This window comes from Pogoniulus pusillus, chromosome 4 (genome assembly GCF_015220805.1).
Source record: "Pogoniulus pusillus isolate bPogPus1 chromosome 4, bPogPus1.pri, whole genome shotgun sequence".
Lineage (NCBI taxonomy): Eukaryota > Metazoa > Chordata > Aves > Piciformes > Lybiidae > Pogoniulus > Pogoniulus pusillus.
In genome coordinates, this window is record NC_087267.1 from 11,920,412 (window position 1) to 11,942,958 (window position 22,547).

Here is a 22,547-nt window from a genome sequence, read left to right on the forward strand (position 1 = left end):
TTACAAGCAGTAACTTTATACATTTATACAAACCATCTTTGGTCAAATTTACCAAGTCTATTGCTGAAACCCAGGATGAGTACAGAAAGTGGCCTTTTCAAACTCTACGGATTTTTTTTTCTGATGTCTCCTTGAGAAAGTCTTGGGGTTTATTCTAAAAGCTGCATTAGAAGCACACAGTATGCTGATGCACTATGGATTAAACCCAGAACATCTGTCACAGTTCTAAAATCAAAGTTGGATATTTCCAGTTAAGTATCTTCAGGCAAAGCAAAAGACAAAAGCTCAGTCAGCTTCCAGGGAAAAACTAGCATAATCACTAGTCACCAGAGAAAGTCAGTCAACTCCTTGAACCACTTCAAGTTTTCCTGTATTCCACCACACCTTCTTCATTTACTACTTATGGACAACTGCTTAAAAAGTAATCTTTCCAAAATTACACACTTCTGACAGGCACCAAGAAATACAACTAGTAAGAGTATAATCATGACAATGCTTCAATTTTCTAATTAATTTGATTTTTCCTTCTATCTTATCTTGTATCTACACAAGCTGAAATCCATATGGTTTCTATTTGGATAGTGAGAAAATTTTGTTCAAAGATTCCTCCTTATTTCAATGACAAAGTTTTCTTTCATTTATCTTCAAGTACACTGCTTGCTTCTTTTGACATCTCTGTTTTGACACCTCTGACTTGCATAGAAAATACATCCCATGGACTTAGAGAAATACAATAATCATGGATAAACTAATACACAGTATTCAGTAATGTATACTCTTAAGCCACTGCGAAAGCTCAGTAACTTTGGACAGAAAGCAGTTTTATTGTGGAGCCATCCTGCAGGCACTCCTGACAAGACGATCTACAGAAAGGTGTTTTATTACTATAACAAGTCAAACAGCAATAAAGTTTTAAGACACGTTTCAAAATTACTGCCAAATGCAAGGGAAAAAATTAAGGCATTCTTCTCAAATTCAAAACAAGGACCTTCCCAACAGGTTGATCTTCTATTAAAGTAATTATATGATACTTCAAAGACTAATCACTCTCCCTGTGTTTTTCAAAATCTGCCATGTCCACTAGCATTTGTATTAAAAATCTTACTACTTTTCCCTGGAACTATACACTCTTCTATACTATCCCCAGTACAAAAACATGCAATCTTTGAGGTATTCAAACATGCCAGAAGGTTCAGACACATCAAATACAAGTTTATACTGCCTAACAAGACTGATAAAGCTGCTGGATACCTGAAAATACCATAAAACTTATCGCAATATATACACTATGTTCAAAAAATACTGTTAACGTGACAGACATAATTTTTACTTTAATTGTAACTTATTGTCCTTCCTCTTTTTAGGAGGTCTGTTTTCTTTTTGAAATGCAGTCTTTTAGAAGCCACTATCAAAATCTTCTAGGCTTGCTTTGCACTAAATCTGTTGTTTGCTTTTTTACTTCATATCAAACCTAGTACATTTGTGTTTATCCAGAAGTTAATACAGATTTACACCATTATAAAAATAAAATTGTATTGCTCTCTTTCTAGAGGCCCACAGACTTGTCGCCCATCTCTATTTGCTACAGTGGGGCTTCTGTGCATTTCTAACAGAGCAAAGATATTCAGTGTTCTTTTCAAATGGAATTCTAATTTCAATCATGTACTAGCAGTACTCCTCCTCCACCAGCTCCTGCTATTCCCTCATCTACTGAGGATTTCAGAAATGCCTTGTTAACATGCCAGACATTTTCCAACTTTCAATTCTTTTTAAATTTGGAAGCAAATTTAATTCTTGTGACAGGAGGTAGACTGAAAGTCTTTAGTTGTCTGTATTTTGTAGTGCATTGCCACTGGAAAGAAGAGTAATCCCTGATAAAGGAGGACAGATCTTGCAATTAATTAAATTTAGTCATCTCCTTCATACAACATCAGCCTTTATGAAGAAAATAACAGGATGGGGGCCATTTACAATGATTTTTTTTTTAATGTGCTACCCACTTGTTAAGAGCAAACATGTATTTTACTTCACAGTATAATTTTAGTACTGCACTTTGAATACAGGGCTAGATTTCAGACACCTGTACTTGGAAACACATGCTGCTATGATACACAATATTCTGTATCACTCCTTTACTTCTTTGTTTTTTTATCTTATATATTTGTCACCTGCAGACAACACAAACAGAGCCAACCTCATTATGATTATGGCTGTCTCTTCTATTAAATCATACAAAATCTTACTACAATGGTTTGGGTTACCCACACCCACCCCCACTTTAGAAATCACTCAGACTAGACTCAGCCAGCTCTGGAAATTGAATGAAGCTTATTGTTTACAGCTTAGCACAACATACGAGCAGATATTTACAATATATATACAGCCTAACACAGAAACATACAAGGTAAAAGGTAAAACAGAAACACAACAGCCCTCCCAGAAACCTGAGTCCCCAGGAGGAGCTCCCGACCTTCTCCCATCCCTCTACCTTACCCCAGACATTGCCTTCTGCCCAAGGAAGAATGGAGGGTTGGCCAGGGGGGTTATGAAGCAGGTGGATTAATCAGGTTAGGTTACAGAGAGAAAAAGTGCAGCCCACTGCCCTGACAGAGAGCAATTCCCTTATTTATGTTTGGATTCTTGCTCTTATACCTCTCAACAAGCCTATGAGGGAAGTAGACATCAACCATTGTTTCCCTTTCACAGCCTGTAATCTAGCTAGCTTCAAACTAGCACACTTACCACTAGATACCTAATCAGTTCTGCAAATATATCTTCATAAATATCACTTGGCTACATAATTTCATAAAGCTTTTAAAAGACTCTCATACATTGGCTAGTCTGAAATTCTGCAAAGCTACATTAAAAATAACTGAAACCATTTACAACACTTCTGTAAGTGCTTTCACAATGAATTTGCAAGACAGCATCACAGAGTCACAGAATGTCAAGGGTTCGAAGCGACTTCAAAAGATCATCTAGTCCAACCTCCATCCAGAGCAGGATCACATAGACTACACCACACAGAACACATCCAGGTGGTTTTTGAACGTCTCGAGAGAAGGAGACCCTGCAGCTTCTCTGTGCACCCTGTTCCAGTGCTCCGTCAGCTATAAAGTTTTCCCTTATGTTTACATGGAACCTCCTATGCTCCAGCTTGCACCCACTCCCCCCTTGTCTTATCATTAGGCTTCACTGAGAAGAGCCTGGCTCCATCCTCTTGTCACTCACAAGATCACTGGATGTCAGGGGTTGGAAGGCACCCAAGGAGATCATAGAGTCCAACCCCTCTGCCAGAGCAGGACAATACTATCTAACACAGATCACAGAGAAGCACATCCAGACAGGCCTTGAAAGTCTCCAGAGAAAGAGACTACCCAAACTCTCTGGGGAGCTTGTTCCAGTGCTTTGTGACTCTTACAGTAAAGAAGTTTCCCCTTGCATTGAGGTGGAACTTCCTGTGCTGCACTTGCTCTTCACAGATTTATAAAGATTAATGAGGTCACTTCCCAGCCTCCTCCCAGCTAAAGAAACCCAGCTCCCTCAGCCTTTCTTCATAAAGAAGTTTCCAATCTGTCATCTCATCAAGAAAAAGAAAAAAAAAAAGGAAAAAAAAAAAAAAACAACTATACATGCTAGTTTGAAAGAGCTGTGCATCTAATGAACCTACAGACCACCCCGCTTAACACTTCTTGAAACCACCAACGAAACCAGAAGACAAACTCCTGTAAAGCTATTATCAGTATGTTAGCTTCTTCTTAATTCCACCTTCAGTAACTCAGTTAAGAACATACTGTTGTGAATTAAACACAACTACCCGAAGAAATAACATTAGCTTTAACTGAACCCCAGTAGAAATTTCTTTTCACACACACACACACACACAGTATCACCAAGGTTGGAAGAGACCTCACAGATCATCAAGTCCAACCCTTTACCACAGTGCCCAAGGCTAGACCATGGCACCAAGTGCCACATCCAACCTTGCCTTGAACTGCCCCAGGGACGACGACTTTTGCTGATCTTCCCATCATCCATGTCATTTACAAGTCTGAACAGAATACAGTTAATGCCTTAAAATCTTGTGGAGAACACAGCTGAATCATTCAAATCCTACTCTGTTCTTTCATTACTAGACTCAATCATTCCCCAGTACAAATGTACAGGCTTTAAATATCTTATAATTTATTTGAAGATCATTTTCCACTCATGTCTATCCTAAATATTAATGTCTTGAGAAGCTAATAGGAATCTGATACCCACAGTAATACTCTAATCTTCATTTCTCTAGCGCAGTCATTACTGAAACCTCAAGAAAAGCTTATCTGTGCACACTTTCTACTTCATCATCATATTATTGCTAGTCTCCTTCATCACATGTCCTCTTTTTTCTAAGTACTAAGGTCCACGTTCTCACAAAGTAATTAGAACTAAAACTAAAAAGACCTTCCTAATCTCTAAAGCAAGCTGATGTATACAAGGATTCAATTGGAAAGAGGCAAGATTTTATGACAAACAGCTTTTTAAAGACTAAAAGAAGCATACAAAAAAATGAGTTTAAGTCAAAGATTTTCTAAGTGAAAGACCACTCCTGTAACATACAATTAGAAGGTATTCACTTAGGTATGAATATTTTCAGCAATTCTTAACAGTGTTTATTTCATTAACTTTTACATGATAAAGTTTAATATTGTAGCACTATTACAGTATGATACATTTCCTGTGTGTTTTCAGAAAGACATTAATTATGCAAACTTCTAATTCAAACTTTGTAATAGAGCCTAGCTTTTTACTCTGGAGATCATAGGACAGGTTACAATCAGTAGCTTTGGAACGTAACTTTTCTAGGATGTATATTTAGATGACAGGTCTAAATGGCTCCAGAATGAAGTACTTTTCAAATTCAGTTTCTGTAACAAGTAACACAGTACCTTGAGGCAGAGGTTACTAAGACAAAAACCCACTACACAATTACTTTTAATGAATTTATAGCCCTTCCTCAACCTTCATATACCGATACAAACAGTTACCTTACAAATATTAAGTAATTAACATTCCTACTTCCTCAGGCATGTCTTCTCTCTTTTTCAGAAATCTTCCTGCAAAGCAGGTTACAATGACATCAACTATTTCTAAATCTATGCCACTTCCTAAGTCTCTTCTCCCTCCCACTGTAACTGGCTTCCATAAAAGCATATGTAAGCAACTTCACCTAAGCAGAAAAGAATCTTTAAACATATACTCAGCTATTGCAAGCTTTTGTGTTTTGAGTTGACTTCTGCCTGCAAAGAGATTAACTTCGAAGTTCAAAAGACTAGGAATTCATGAAAAATGCTAGAAGACTGAGGCCCATAACTATATAAGCATTTAAATAGTATTGATGGGTCTAAATAAAACAAACGTAATAAAATTTAATTTAAAATCATAATCTTGTTATCATGGCTTACAAATGCACAGGGGAAGAATTTCATAAGAGTCAAGAAATTGTCACTTAACTTCTTTATAATATGGAAAGAAATCAATCAAACACAGACACAAATACATTTGTTAAGTCACTGCAGTTACTGTCCTTGTGTAATAAAGCAGACAGCTAACAATCAATTTGACAGACAGCGAGTGGCAGAATCCTATTAAAGTGAGAAGGCAAAAGTTTAAGTCCTACATTTCAGGCCATTCATTCCATTTTATGCACAGATTTGTATCATTAAGGTGAAAGTATGAGCAATCTCTCCGTACATAAGCCAAGGGAAAATTTCTCTATCTTTACCACATCAATTTCCCCATCATACTGATTTTATTTCATGCCTTATAAAAAGCAACAAGTTTTTCAAGTGCTAGTTTGACAGTAACCATTTAATTTTTTTTTCAAACTTCAATGGCAGAGAACTATTTTCGTCAAATGCAAAACACTCATTCCCCAAATAACAAGAGAATTGTCACACTTTTCTATACACAAAACACACACCAGTTTTTAATATATCCTTCCACATATTTACAGATTGGTAGCTAAACTGTTTTCAGAGTTCACTTTATTCCACCAGGCTATTTTTCAACTATCTTAGTACTTTTTTCCTAGATTTGATACTTAAGCAAATTTTACCTTTTTTTTTTTTTAAATCACACTTCTCTTTTAATGGACTACATTTACTGCACAAGCTCTTTGCACAGCATGAGTTTCTAGGTTCCGACAAAATACCAAGGAAACAATATTCAAAGAAAAATGAAACTTCTTTATCACCTCCACTAAAAACACAGCACAAACAGTTGTTCAATTACCATTGCTGATTTTTGTGATCCAGCACAATCTCACCACAACCTACCTCCTAAGATCAAATAAATGAAAAAAAAAAAAAAGAGAGAGCGAGCGATCGAGCAAGAGAGAGAAAAAGAAAGAGAAGAGACTCATTTATCCATAAGCACATTTAAAGCAAACAATCATCAGGAACATTGTGTATACTAAGTAGCATTGCAAACCCTGTGGACAATTACATCTTGCAAACTCTGGTCTACATGGGAGCTAGCAGTTCATGTGATGTAACTCCTGATTTTTAGCAGCTGAAGTCACATTATGAAAAGCAAAAAAATGATTTCTTATTACTAGTTCTTGTCATGCAAGTACAACAGTTGTTAGCAATTTAATTAAATCACTAGCAAGAGAAGCAGCCTTTGGATTCTGACATAGATCAGCGTGCCTTCCCTCAGTCATCAGTACTCTATTAAGCTATTCATAGAATCAAAACTATCGGATTAAACTATGTTTAGCTTGTCGTGTCACATGAACATGCTCACGCTAATCACCACACAAAGCCATCTTGTGAGAAACTAGTCTTTGTCTCTACATTGCAGCAACTCATGATTAAATGCATCTTCAACATCGATAATTTATGTTGTTACCCAAAATTATTTTTTCCATTATTGTTACTTGTGTCACATCCTAGGGTGTTAACAGTACATTACGCTGTCTCTGCCAATAATACAACCAAAGAATTATGACAGTGCAAACAACGGAGCGAGTGGTATGGGGAAACACAACATAAAGTATATGCATACTGCAGAGTAACAGTACAATGTCTACACATTCTCTATGTATATTTGAATTCTAATTTTCAGTCAGCTCTGATTTCCAGTGCTTTCATATTCATAGTTGGTTTGCAGCATGCATCATTTACTTGAAATTCACCCATTTAGTGCATTTTTAGCAATTCTGCCTTTCAATAAAAGCTGATTAAATTAGAACAGACTTACAAGACCCATATGGTTTTATCAGTCCCTGAATAAATGTGCAGAAAACTACCCCTTGAGGCAGTGTCCCTATTTAATCATTCCCTTAAAGGGATTGCCCTATTTTCTGTATGACATTTAACAGACGAGGCCAACAAGTCTCCAGAAGATAACTGGTAACACTGCACAACAGTCTGTCTCAAGAAACATCCATATCAGGTCGTGGAGTTTCCTTCTCTGGAGACTTTCAAGGCCTGTCTGGATGTGCTTCTCTGTGATCTGTGTTAGATAGTATTGTCCTGCTCTGGCAGAGGGGTTGGACTCTATGATCTCCTTGGGTCCCTTCCAACCCCTAATATCCTGTGATCCTGTGACCTTTAGAAAACCCAAATTCATCTTCACTGAGTTTTTAAAGCAGTTATCAGATATAACTGTTTCAACCACCAATTTTAAGGCTTCAATCTCCTGGACACAGTTGCCTACTGAGAGGAATTTCTGACAACAAACTGTGGTTCACCAATGCTCAGTGTAAGTGACAGCTGTGTTGAAAATAACTTTTCTGATAAACATACTGGTATCAGCCAACTCATCTTTCCTAGATGACAATGTGCTACATATAAGCAGGGATCAGGAAGCTCAATTTCCTTAACAATACCCCTGAGAAAACAGTATTTGGAAGTCTGCAGAAGAGGCAGTGGCTAGTCTTTTAGACCCTATATCCTTGGGATTCACAGGGAAGTGACCTCTCCCAGGTTCCAATCCCAAAAAGGATTGGATCCTACAGACTGCTTATCTGTCCCTCCCTGAAGAAACTGTGATGCTTCTTGCACCTGAGCAAAAACACACAAAACATGAGGTTTATAGTGATGCAGCAGCACAGTTACTGCTGCACATAAACAAGGTGAATATTCCACACAGCAAGTTTTGTGTCCAGAGAGGAAAGAGCTTACTTCTGATCTATCTTATTTGCTCTGTACTGTGAGCGTGATCTTAGAATTGTAGAATTACAGAACTGTCAGGGCTCAAGGATCACCTATTTTCAATCCCCCTGCCATGGGCAGGTACACCTCACACTAGATCAGGTTGGTCTCAGAGCCACATCTGGCCTGGTCTTAAAAACCTCCAGTGATGGGGCTTCCACCACCTTCTTGGGCAACCTGTCCCACTGTGTCACCACCCTTATGTTGTGGTAGGCCTAAATAGGCCAGAATATGTCCTGGCTTGCACAGACATGTTTTTCTGCTCTCCCTCCTTCTGCTGATGGGAGAAGCAACCATGGGAAGGAGGACAAAGAACTTGGAGCCACTGAGTCTAGGGACCCTGGCTTGCTCCTGTCTACATCCTGTGGTGAACAAGGTACATGCACTTGGCTTGTGTCTGCTGCATGCAAGGCCTATGCTTTTCCCAAATTTGAGCAAAGCAAGCCTATGACTTCACCTAATATGGTCAAGCTTGGCTAACTGCCATTCTGATTGGCTATTCTGTCTTCAAAGGCCCATTAGTCTGGGGCTGTATTGATGCAAAAGAGATGAGCATGTAACAATGTGCTCTGCCATTGTATTTGTGCTTGCTTGCTGCTGCTGCCTGTTTCCATTGCTCTCTGCTTCTGGCAGTGTTATGCCTCACTGCCTTATTGCATCCTGCCTACACATGCCAAAACAAGAAGCCCTGGAAGGGACACACATATCATCCAGAGGGGCCAGGATAAGGTCAAAGATCGTGTGCCTCCTTTCCCCAGCATCCTGTGAGGCCTGGGAACAATCAGAAGCCTCAGCAGCTGACAAGGCATCGATAGAACTCCTTGAAAGTGTCTGGGTGCTGTCTGTAGCTAGCCCCACAAATCGGGACTCACTTTTGTGAGTAAATATTCAAAGACTCTCTCTAAGAAATTCTGTACCTTGATTCTATTGTGCCTTTCTGCCTTAGTAGCAGAAAGGAGCCTCTCAAGTCCCCTGGTGGGCAAGAAGTATATTGAAACTAAGAACCTCTTTCTAGTTTTAATGGTTGCATTTGCTAGTTATTTCTCAAAGTGTCCTAGTTTTGCCTCTTGCCTGTGTGTATAAGTATCCAAACCATGCATTTCAAACATTGTAGATAAGTTTTCTGGCGAGATTTAATGTTAATAAACAATTTTCACAGTTATTAACAATCTTCACTTGTATATCAAAATTACTATCTATTATTGATTTTGCATAATTCATAACACCTTATGGTGAAGAACTTCATCCTAACACCTAATCTCAATCTATCCTCCTTCAGCTTGGATCAATTCCCCCTAGTTCTATCACTACCTGACATTCTAAAAAGCTCCTCATCAGCTTTCTCATAGGCCCCCTTCAGATACTGGAAGGCCACAATAAGGTCTCCTCTTCTCCAAACTGAACAACTCCACTTCTCTCAGCCTGTTGTCATAGAAGAGGTACTCCAGCCCTCTGATCACCCTCATGGTCCTTCTCTGGACACGTTCCAGCACATCCATGTTTCTTGTAACAGGGGCTCCAGAACTGGACACAGTACTCCAGGTGGGGTCTCACAAGAGTGCTGCAGAGGGTGAACTTGTAGCTCATGATCATAATCACAGAATTCAATGATATCTGTAAGGAATAACTTCCCTTTCACTGAATGAGTCAAAGTTTTTTCATCTGTTGGTTAGAAACTCGGTTTTTTTAAGTAAATTTTAAACTTGTAACCATTTGCACATTTTTTCTACCAAGCCCTGTCAGTTGAACTCTAGAATTCAGATAAAGTATATTCAAGCATTAACGAAAAGTGAAGTCCCAAACTTCTAGTAAGTTAGAATGGGAAAATTTACAATCGCTCATTTCCTCCCCATCCCCCTAATTCCTAAGAAGAAAAAACCTGCAACAGATGTAAATGCCATCTCTTGTAGTCTTCAATCTGACTTCCGACGGAAAAGTTTGCCTGCCAAAAGCCTACCAACAACATTCTGCAGCTGAACTCTCCAAGTTCAAGCCTGCTCCACATCAATGTACTACATACCAATGGAATCCACTTCAGAGAAAACAGACAATCCTTAGAATCTCTGTCTTTCTTAAGCTAGGATAAGCTACTGTATGAAAGCATTAGAAAAATGAACACTTTAGGTTTTGTTCCACTAGCCTACTTTGAAAGTATTTTGTAGCTGACTGCACCAGCCAACAAGACTGAGAAAATTTTCCGCAATGCATACTGTCTTAACCTGAATTTCAAAATGAAAAGTACAGACACTTCTATCAAGTCTTAAACATGAACAGGCATAGTGGGCTGTCACAACAATAAAGGAAAAATTGTTATAAAAAGTCAAGGGGCAGAAAAAGCTACTTCTCATCACTTCACAGTGATACAAAGAACTTTCTTCTCACCAGCTAGACTCCTCTGTTAACATACTTTATCTTACTGTAGGTGTTTAATCTAACCCCAGTATTTCATAGTCCAGGACAACCAGTAATTTTCTCCAGAAAAGAGGCATTAAGCAGGAATACCACTGGTGGCAAAAAAAACCCCACAAAACAAAATTAAAACTCATGAAATAAAATGAAATAATTTCCACTAGCAAACCAAAATAATTAAACACACTGAAGCACACACTATTTTATGCCCCAAAGGAAAGCACTTAATCATGGAAATAGAAAGAAGTCCATCAAACATGGAAAGAAAGCAAATACCAAATGGCATAAAGGCCTCTTTGCTTCAGCCTACAGATATAGCAAAATTAAACATGGGGATATGAGCACCAAATAGAGTAAGAAACAGATCTGGCTACTTAATGTTATAAAAAGTATCCAATGAAATTCACCCTCAGAAATAAATTGTTTAGAGCGCTACAGGAATATGGAAGAATTATTGCAGGAAAAGAAGGAGGAAAGAGAGACATTGCAAAATGAGTAAGTGAAATGCACAAAGTAGATGATTCAGCCAAACTCAAATTTCAGAAAGTCACTACAATGAAATTATTTAACAGTTGGGAGCATTAAAGGATAAGCAAATCTGCTTGACACAGATTTGTCTCTTTAATGGCCCTAGTGACCAGGAGAAAAGCCATATACATCCGAACTCTTGACTTGAAAAACAATCAAAATCAAAATCTCCCACTTGAGTCAGACTATGACTGGAACAATGCAGTGCCCCTTATCTCCTAAACCCATGATCAAATCTGAGGTCTTGGCAACAGATTTGATTACCTAAGGTATATACACACATAGAAGGTCAAATCACAATGACAGCTACCTAAATTTCTGGCCAAAGATTACTGATGATATAACTACTATCTACAATGTGATGTAAAAAGAAACAAGTAAGCCAGGTTTAAATCAACTACCAAAGTCAGATCAAACAGGTCCTACCAGGTCTTAAGCCAGTATCAAATGAAATATTATTTCTTTTGTTCTATAGAATGGAAGGGAGGAGGAGGAAGGAAAAAGCACAAGCTATGAGACACAGGGAAAGACAGTTACAGAGAAAGGAGGGGGAAAGGCAGCACATCTTTTTATTTGCTGTTTAGAATCATGAGTTAAAGTTCAGTCTTTCTAAATTCTGAGCTTTATCTTCTTTTGATAGGCTGCCCATTGCATTTTCTTATTGCCCACACAAGCTACAACTGTCATCAGTACCTAACAGAGCCACTCCAATCAATAAAAATTACACCATTATTATATATGGTAAAACAAAACCTCATTTAAGTTGATGTGTGCAAGATTCTCAAGTTTCACTACATTTTCCAGTGAAAATAATTCCCAGATAAATTCCTAAACAATTCCTGAAGGTTCCTTCTTAAATCTCTTTTGAAAAATAAGACTGCCAATCCAGAATGACTAAAATAATTGGTGTCTATCTACAGAGAAGAGAATTATTTTCATATTTAAGATAAAACATAAAACCTGTAGCATACAGCTTGGTAAAATATGGGTAACATGCAACTTTTCCACTCACTTCATTCCTGCAAGTATTTCCTCCTTCAAACTACCACAAGTAATGAACAGCCTTTTAGTCTGTTAAGCTTGATCCAGGCATGTATTTGCAAAATCAGAATGACAGGCGGTTCTTCCTCTTTTTCTCCTTCACAACCTTCCCCCTGACACGCATGCGCATGTGCACACACATAGGCTACACACTGGAAGGCAGAAGACAGCGTCCTTAACAAGCTGTTGTAAAACAGACATGTCAAACTAGATACACAAAACAAGTACCAAATCTCTGTCCCAAGCAGTACTGCATTTCAACAGAAACACAAATACCAGATTTAGTTAAATGTATCTGATTTGTGCTTATAAACATCCAGATGGTGCATTACTAAACAAATTGCACATATTTTCTGAAGAAAGATGACCTTGATATCCAAATTAAAAATTAAACATTTTATTTATGCTTCTCAAAGCATAAAACAAACTCATGACAGCTTCAAGTAAAGACCTGTATCTCCTGTTGAGGACATTGTCAGACAAGCTTACAAATACATGCACTTAGTGAATGACCACACTCTCAGGCAGTCAAGGAGCACAGTCCAAATATCAAGCAAATGTATACAGATGGCAACCTAGTTCATTATACCTCAGACTCTTCTGTCTGGTATGATTTAAAGTTGGCTTTTTATACCTCAGGCTGGGAGGAAAGGAATGATTCAGTAATGGAGATCAATAGAGCATAGGCCACAGAAGCCATGCCCCCATTCAGCTGGTTATACGTCTCTACTGCAGCAGCACACAACATTAAGAGGCATAGATCCCAATTTCACAAAAAAATCATCCTGCCTTGAGATGACTTTCTTGTTCTGGCCATTTTATGTAAATGGTATTGGTTACAGAAGCTCACTCAAGATGTGTACCAGAGAGGACTACCTTAACAAAAAATCCACGTGAAAACAAAAAACAAACCAAACCCAAAACACTTCATAGAAGTCACTTGTACCTATTTTATCTCCTTATTCTCCCTCCTTCTTTCCTCTCACCTAAAGAAAAATATTTTGGGCTTCAATAGTGTGCACAAGTCTCACATATTCATAGCTAAGATTAAGTTTTTATGGAGTTAAAAGCAAGCAACAGAAGTAGTCCTTAAAAAATAAAATTAAATAAAACTATAACAAGCAAAAGCAGTTATGTATTTGTCCAACAGCTCAGAGAACACTACTGGTGAAAACAGCCTTTGGATTCTGCCCTATTTCCTAATTTAAAAATCCACTTTGCAAAGGGGAAACTGACCACAAATCCCTGATACTCTTTTTGCCTTTAATTACACAGCACACTGTCATGCCAACCATTTCAAAGCTTAAGCAGCCAAATTTGCAGTTCCTCCTGTAGCTCTCACTACACTCCCCTGGATTTCACCCTTCACGATGAAGAGAGGCTTGTCATATCACGGAAAAAATAATGGGATCCTGCAACTATAGACCAGATCACAATGCACATACATAAAAACTACATTTTAAAAAAAAAGTGACAGGTAATTTTAAATCTGGATGCTGTTACTAAAAACAAGAATGTTAATGTGATCTGAGGAGCAACGAGGTGATGGAACTTACAGTAAGGCAGACTCCTAGAAGACAGAGTAATGAACATACATTCCCTTTGGAGGAATGCTATTCCTTGTACTTCTTCCCTGCAACACTGGAAATCTTAATTTTCAATTTTATGTGCCTAAATTACCATGACGGTGTTAGATGGCAAGAAAAAAAGAAAGAAAACCCAAACACCTACTGAAAGACAGACAAACATGGAGCAAATACTTACTACAGTAAGATCTGTCCAAGGTCCCAGCTCAATTTTCAGAGGTCTATCAGTACTAGCATACTACTGATTCAGATAGTGTCAGGAGAAGCAAACAGGAGAGAAACAGCAGTGTGGAGACAACTTTCTTTTGGCAAAGCAGTAATTGTGAGAGTCGGACCAAATTCAGCAACCCCAGTATAACATGTCCAGGAGCAAAATAATTCCCTTCTAGGTTTTCAGCATAGTGTCATTGCCACTGGTTCTTTTACAGTACTGCTGGTCTGGGCTTTTTCACTTTTCTGTGCAACACAAGTGACAGAGGGGGAGCGATGACTTTTCAAGTGTTTACATCTCAACAAACTTCACAGGGTAAAGAAATTAAGCCATGTTTTTAGTGTAAGGACTCTTCCTCTTGCAAAACTTCAATAGCTTTCACAAATAGAGCTTCTCAAAGAGATCAAGCCATTTCTTTATAATGGAAACTGTTACGCAACCTAAATATAGAGTCTGTTATCAGTTCCCTCTACGCACAGTATGTTAGGGTTCTATTCAGCACATTTTACTCATGTTTCAAATGAACTTCACCAGGGGATTTATCCAAGTAAGGAATGATTATCACAGACCTAAGTTCCTTACAATTATAAGACATCTTTCATCTAGAAAGATTCAAAGCATTTTAAAGGCCACATACAGAAAATTACTACATTCAGTACAGTCACCTATCAAAAGGAACACAGCAATTTCTCAGTACCGAAGCAACAATTTAGCTTAGAAAGTAAAGAAGAAAGCCATGTGTACAGGAAGAATTTAAATCCTGAGTGATATTACCCAATTAACGTACTGTTCTGCAGTAAAGAGGTTTCAACTGGCACACAGGTTCTTAGTTTCCCATCTGACTTCTGGCACATATAACCGGCACCACACTGGGGCACTACTTTAGTACTAACACAAAGAAAATGGGACCACTTCCTGCTACATGGATTCCTACAGCACCTAGAACTTCTCTTGAGCCTCTCCCATCCAAGCCATGGACAGTTTAACCATTTATGGTGATACTGACATGGACAAAGCTCATTTGTCCATAGTCCAATCTGCTTCAAAAAAAGCTTGTAGTTTTGAAAATTCAATCTAGAAGTATATTAAAATATAATCAAAACCAGTAAGAATTATTTCCACTAATCTTAAAAATACCACCAGTTGTTAAAGACCATAACCCATGTCTAGTCTCTGGCACGAAGGAGAATTCTTTCAGAAAGAAATTATTCCACAGTGAAAACATACATGAACTCTATCCTTCACCTGAAAATATTCCTGTAAAGTTAGTTAATAGTACATGATTAGCACAAAAAAGTAAAGCTGGTTTAATCAACTTTGAACCTAATTTCCAGTGACCTTCAAAACCACTAAGCTTTTCTATTATTACCTCTTTCTCTTCTGCAAATCTGGCCACATTTTGTGAATTCTAATGTGCAGAAGCAGACATCAAACTGGCCATCACAAACATATTTCTCTGAACTAATGCACATCAGTAAAAAAGATAGAAGAAATTCTTAAGACTCACAGCACAGTAAGAATTCTGCTGAAGCATCAACTTAATCTACCATTGAGCTTCAAAATATAAGACTGAAAAAATAAGTGAAAAATGCACTACCGGTGCCACCACAATACTATAGTATTGTCATTCTGACCAACACTGATGAAAAACATTTTGTTGTATAACCAGCACCAGCTAATGTTTTAACAACACCCTAGTTTGGCCTCTTGGACTCTAACTCCACTTTAAAAAAATCCGAAAAAAAAATCCACCCTAATGGCCTTTTGTCTCTTCTTGGCATCCTAATGATTTTCTCCATCTACACAAAGGTCTACATACTAGCTCAAATCTAATTTCAGAATTAGGGCCTAAAACCCCAACCTCTATTTATCTCATGCCATATGTAAATCCTGGACTTCACAAACACGTGAAAATGTAGCCTATCTAAACCCCATGGAAAAACAAAACAAAACGAAACATAAACCTACTCGGTTACACTTTGCTTCAAAGTTTAAGCAGAGAAACAAAAATCAATGATCAATGTATCAACTAAATCTGTGCACACCAGATCGCTGCGGGGGAGAAAATAATAAATAAATAAAAGAAAACCCACCACAACAAAAGGTATTTTGTTGCCAAAATATTTTTAAAAGATATTAAATATTCAAGTGGGGAAAAAAGAAAGTGGTAATTTTTTTCAGCAGTTTATTTTTTCCACATGCTTTTGTGTTTTGTTGGGGAGTTTTCAAGTTTTAGTGATTTTATCCAACCAAGCTTCCACTGCAACAAAACATGATTTTAAACTGACTTTAAAACTAGACCTATCCAGCTGACTCAAGGCTAAAGAGTCTTCACTTGAGCCGTTTTAAAGATTTTTGCATTAATTGCTTCAACGGTATTATTCTGCTGAATGTTACCGATCTGTAAACACCTATCTGTGATATAAACACAATGCTATTGTTATAGCTGGAAACCACACTTAAAACACGACATGCATTTCCTCTCCAGTGCATTTACCTCATTGATTTCCTTGGTTAAAAACCAAAATTAAGTACGATCAACTAATATTCAAAACTGAAGTTCTAAGAATTTATTTTACCATTCATTCCAGTTTCCAAAGTCTAGGAAATCAACTCTAGAAATACAGACTGACCTTTTCTGTCAAGTAACTGGATGCAACCTTGCACTCACGATTTCAAAATGTAAAATTTAATGCAAGCCATATTCAACACTACCTTGAATGACACCTAGAATGTAATAGCTGCCTTTGAAAGGATTGCAACTTTTATTGCCACTTAAACTTCTGTCGCTGACAGGATTAATCCATAGGTACGATAAACGTTAACAAAGGAATCACAAGCAATTTTCTCTTCGGTTAACCTGCAACAGCTTCAAGAGCACTCCTGTTGGTTTTTAAAAGCCTCCATTCCCCAAGCACGCACATTTAGGCCACAATACTGAGAAAGAGTGTCAGGTGCAGGAAACAGGTAATCCACCACGAGTTTTCCGACGCGTGCACTTGAGGAAAGGTCCTCCTGAGAAGCCGGAGACGCAGGGCGGCACTTACACAAGGCGCAATTCTACTAGCCAACAATTCCTCCCTAAACAGCGAAGGGTTATTATCCACCCCCCCGTAGCCCCGTGAAACCTGCACAGTGATGCTCTGTGATGAAAAGCGAACTACAATAATAATAACAACTTCAAAACGGGGAGCATTTATGAAGCAAAGTTAAACTCACAGAAATAATTAATTTAAAAGGAGGGGGAAAAAAAATCAAACAAACACAAACATTAAACTCAAACATCCCAGGAGATGGCTCTTCTTCCAGCCAAAGGCACTGCCTCCTTGAAGTCAGGCTGGGCAAGCAATTATGCCCTTCCCGGTATTTATTACTTCTATTTTCACACACGCCGGCGCACCGCTCCCAGGCTTGGGTCACGTTTACCGGGGAGCCCCAGGCTGGCGCTCCGCAGTAAACGTGACCTGATTCCTATGGCAGCCGCCCTCCCTCAATGCCCGGGGCGGCGGGAGGCCACCTACCAGCTCCCCACACCCCGTCCCCGCTTTCCCCTCAGCCGCCGCCGGCGACCCACCGTGTGGAGGTGCCCTTCCTCACGTCGCACATCATGCACTTGAAGGCCTCGGCGCTGTTGCGGAAGGTGCAGACGCTGCAGTCCCAGTAGCCCTCGTCCGAGGAGGGTTTCGGCTGCCGCTTCGGCCTGCGGAGACACACGCGCGCCAGGGGCAACACCGGGCGCGACGCCCTCACGACGCCGCCGACGCCGCCACCTCCCTCCCGGGGGCGCCCCGCCAGCCGCCATCGCCGCCGGCTCCGCGCACTCGGCCGCCACCGAGAGGGCCCGGGGAAAGCAGGATGCCTTGCCGCCGCCGCTGCCCTTACCTGGTTGGGCTCTTCTTGTCTCCCATGCCGGCTCCAGACGCGTCCCCGGCGCAGCCCTTTGTGTGTTTGTCAATAAGAAGGAGCACAGGGGGTCTCTTGGCTCTAACGGGGACCTGGGAAGGAGGAGCTGCCGCCGCAACCCCCAGCTGTCGGGGAAACTCCTGCTGCTGCCGCCGCTGCCCCCTCCCCCCTCACGTGTCCCCCCGGCGCCAACCAGCGGCCGCCCGCAGGCCGCGGCGCCCGCCGGGCCGCGCACGGCGGCAGGCTCGCAACCGCCGGAGGCTCGGGCGCTGCGAGCCGAGCGGCGGCGGGCCCGGGGCGCCGCGGGGGCTGCTGGGGGCGGCGGGAGGGGAGGGGAGGGGAGAGGCGGAGCAAGGGGAGCTGTGGAGTGGCGGCTGGCCCAGCGCTGAGGTGGAGCGCAGGGGCTGGTGCCCGAGAGCGGGCGGGCGTCCCTGGTACTGGCTGGCCTGCGGGCCCCTCGCGGCCATTGTCCCGCCGGGGAGAGAGCTGCCTGGAGGCATGGCGGCCTTCTGTTTACCGCGACGGTGCCGGGATAGGCTGGTGGGCTGAGCGACCGGGGGAGTGGGGTTTCGGTGAGCGGGGCCTGCTGGGGAGGAGCCGCTGGGCTGCTCTGGGCCTATGTCGGAGACCGCGGCCGTCGGAAGGCCACGAGGAATTCGTGGCTCCGCTGCGCAGCCCTCAGCCGGCACAGCCCGAACCGTGAGGGCCGCGGGGCTTGCCGAGCGGCGAGAGCAGAGCTGCGGAACCAGCGGAGGGGCCGTCTCCGGCGGGGATGCGTGAGGTGGTTCTGAGCAAAACAGGCTGACCGGGAGTAGGGACGATTCAGAGTGGCCTGCACGGCTTTGCGCTGGAAAAATGTTTTTCTGTATCGCAAAATACTGCTTGAAATAGCGTCTAGATTGCCTTGTTCTCCTTCCCAAATAAATGCTCCGGGCCATCATTGCAGTAAGAAACACGGAAAGAAGCTAATCACAATGTTCTGCTTGAAAAGCTTGGTCTACACCAGCCTGTTACCCTGAGGCGGGTGGAGAACACGATGGGTAATGACACAGAACCAACGGAGTGGTGATACTTAGTGCCTGTGTGTAGTGTGGTGCTTTTCCACTCAAAAGCATACAAGTACAACGAGGTTCACATGCAGGAGAGCAACATGAAAACGAAACGGTGGTGTTTATTACCTGTATTATTTTAGCGCACAGGAGCCCAAGTTACAGGCTTCGGATGCCATTTCGCAAGAAGCTGTGCAAACAGAACAAAGAGCACATGTCCTAAGTAAGTAACAAAAGACAGCAGATAGACACAGGTAGATGGCAGAATGCAGGCAGACAATGAGGTGATACTGGTCAGCATCGTGTGGTGGTCTGAGACGGTTTTGCTGCGTTTTGTCAGGAAATGATGGTTTCAGAACCAGAATGTGCCCGAGAGGAGGTTTATCCAAGCGTGTAAAAAAGCGTAACTGAGGAGATAGTCATCGTTGAAAGTACAGTAACTGAACACTGGAGAATCTCAGATTCTGAAGGCAAGGCTGTTAAAAAAAATGTTGAATACTAGAGTATGACCAAGAAAAGGGATATGTAAGGTGCTTGATGTCGTAGGGAAGCAAAAAAGGACCCGTTAGTGGAATATGTATACCTAAATAAATACACTTTTTCAAGCTTCATTCAGAGTTCTCCGTGTTTCTTTGGCAGTCTTGTACACCAGCAACTGGAAGCCCATACAGTATTTCCTACTTCTGGTTGTCCATTTATTTTGATTTCCTACTGCATTTGCATATTTCCAGTACTGTAATTTACCCTGCTTTCTGTTTTTTAGCAAGTGTGCATTGCATTTTTCTTTCTTTATTGAAATGTCCTTTCCTCTTTTATCTATCTCATAGAGCCTTCTGTAAACTATGAATAAAATATATGGATTGCACATCTGAAGTCAGGCTGCATCAGGCACAGACAGCTGGCCTGGGTTTGTCTGTGTTTGGTTAGACATCTACATGAGCTAAGTGTCCAGACCCAGCCCCCAGCAGGGAGAAACGAGTTCCTGCTGAAGGTGATTGATCTGATACTAAGACAAGCATACAATTTTCTCACCTATGGGGACTATTTCTCTCCATTGACTATAAAAAGAGCTTTGCACCAGTAGACCAGAACTGAACATCTAGCCTTTAAAATAACAATTACATGAGGTGCTTCACCTGTGCTTGAACCCCACACTACACAGAAACCTCTAGGCAGGAAGCAGTGAAGAAATGTGCCTTCTTGTGCCCTTCTCCACAGTGCACTTTCTCTGCTGTGTAAATATATTATTTCTCCGTTTCCAGAAAGGAATTATTTTGAAACAACTTCTTTCTCTTGACCTTTCCTCAGCTGCAGCCTAATTTTTCTATACTGATTATGAGAAAACAGAGCTTCCACTGATGGTTCCAAAATGCTACGATGTGTTGTATTCCTGTGGGAACCATTCTTGGAGAGAACTGTTTCTAATCAGCAGGGACAATTGCAATTGCCAGCCACAAATGTTAAATGGATGAGAAACCTTTCTGATTGTTACTTTCCAGACTTGCTGCATTGCCGTTGCCCAAACCACTGCACTTTTAGTTCACTAAGTTTTCCCCTCAGTATTGGGCATATTTTCCATTGAACTCCCAAATAATCCTTATTTTGGGATCTGAAGGGCAGTCTGGATGGTCCATTCCAAAGTTCAGGCATATGGTTTGTAGTGCCTTCCCCATGCTGCTGCCAGTGGGTCTGCGCAGGGATGAAACTGGTTCTTGAGTAACACTGAAGTGGAATGAGAGGCCCTTTGCCTCACACCTTGTTACATTTTCAAGCAGGTGCACAAGAGAACACCAATGAAAACACTGAGCTACTGAAACAGTGGTGGGAAGCATCTCCTAGCAGCAATGCAGAAGCACATGGAAGAGGTGTGTGTGATAGCCAAATGCTTAATCAACAGACTTAGGAGAACTTTGCTACAAATTGGCAAATGGAGAACTCCTTAGCCAGAGTGTTTGTCATCCAGTGGTATCCATATGAACCCAGAAAACTCACCTGTCTTAAGCTAAATATTTACATGGCACATTAAGTGGATAGCTTGAATGGCAAAATTGATGTTGTCTGTGTTAGTAATCTTTGAAAAATATTTCAGAGCAAAAAGGGATCACACAATCACAGAGTGGTAGTGGTTGAAAGTGACCTCTGAAGATCATTTAGTCAAACCCCACTGCTAAGAGCACTAATCTAGGGTCACCTAGAGTAAATCACAGGAACGTGTCTAGGCAGGTTTTGAATGCCTCTAGAGAGAGATGCCATAGCCTGTTGAGCAGCTTGCTCCAGTGCTCTGCCACTCTCAAAGTGAAGATTTTTTTTTCTTATGTTCACGTGGAGCCTCTTGTGTTCCAGTTTGTGTCAGTTGCCTCTTACCCTGCCACTGGGCACTGCTGATGAGCCTGGCTCCATCCTCCTAACACTCACCCTTTGACTTCTGTTTCGATTTCATCTAGAAGTGCAGTTGTTCCAGAATAGTTATTTGCACTCTGGTTTAACTCAGCTAAGCTAAAGTAAGCACACCTTTAAGATAGAAAGGCTGGACAACATATTTGTCTGTTTGTACATCAGGCATTCGCTTTCTAGATAGCATTTGGTCTCTTACCATCTCAAAAATGACTTTTTTATAACACCATACTAGGGAAATGTTCATGGTAGGATTGTAATATTGAATATGATATGCTGATTTTTTTTTGTGGAAATCAAAGTTGTAAAAATATTTTCAATATCCTGAAATATAAATGTTATGGCATGTGTGACTTGTCAGGTAGAAGTTTATTGTTATTAAAAAGGATGTGAAAGGGGGTGGTGGCAGTTCTTAAATAACTTTTTGTGTGAAAACTCTTGCTCCAGAAAAAAAAATACATTTGTTCCTGAAAAAAGGCATTCACATATGAAGTCATCTAAGAACAGGCTATTGCTGTGTAAATCCATATGAAGATCTGCCATTTAGTCAATACTTGAACCATCGCTGTGCACATCAAATTAATGCCAGTTGCTGCACTACCAGCATCTTGAGCAATTGAGTAATCACTTTGTCACTGGCTCAGTCTAAAAAAACCCAAACCTCTCCATAAAGATGATTATCATTATATTGTAGGTAAACCACCTTTTAATCTCCACTTAGAGAAAGGAGAACTACAGAAGGATAAAATTGCACTGGAACAAATGGCATGTTATTCCAGCACTGTTTTGTTTGGGCTATACTGATACAATAAAATCAACACAGTTAAATCAATTCATGGGAATTTGTCTGGTGAGGGTTTTTTAAATGCTTGGTATAATGAGGCCTGAATCCCATCTGGGCTTCTATATGCTACTGCACTAAATAAACAAACACAAATATTTCAGAGATTTTTAAAAGTGAAAGGTATTTGCAGGCACTATAATAATGACAGTAAAATTTGTGACAGTGAAAACTGCCCCTCTATGTTAATCCAGTGTGTGCTTGCTCAGCCTTGGTGCAAGCTTAAGCTATCCAAAAAGTAAAAATGGCATCTGGCAGTCCACACTTCTCTTATTAGTGTCTGGGGGCAGAAGAGGGAAATGGTGCTTTAGAAAGGGCTGAGACATAGAGGGATCACATTTAGAGTACATCATCACATCAGAGAGTCTAAATTATGTTTTGTGT

General features: G+C 40.6%; 1 protein-coding gene across 2 annotated transcripts in view; it reads right to left on the reverse strand.

The window, feature by feature from the left end:
• The window catches only part of YAF2 (YY1 associated factor 2), a 73,251-nt gene that overhangs the window by 10,796 nt on the left and 39,908 nt on the right, over nt 1-22,547 (reverse strand). The window contains exons 2-4 of one of the 2 annotated variants that reach the window (XM_064142200.1): nt 19,058-19,118; nt 17,859-17,985; nt 17,551-17,676 (exon numbers count right to left, since the gene is read on the reverse strand). In XM_064142200.1, the coding sequence (XP_063998270.1) occupies nt 17,551-17,676; nt 17,859-17,884 (152 nt within the window). In that variant the 5' untranslated portion in view covers nt 17,885-17,985; nt 19,058-19,118. Of the gene's footprint in view, nt 1-17,550; nt 17,677-17,858; nt 17,986-19,057; nt 19,119-22,547 lie in introns of those variants that run through there. The other variant, XM_064142201.1, reaches the window with a different exon arrangement.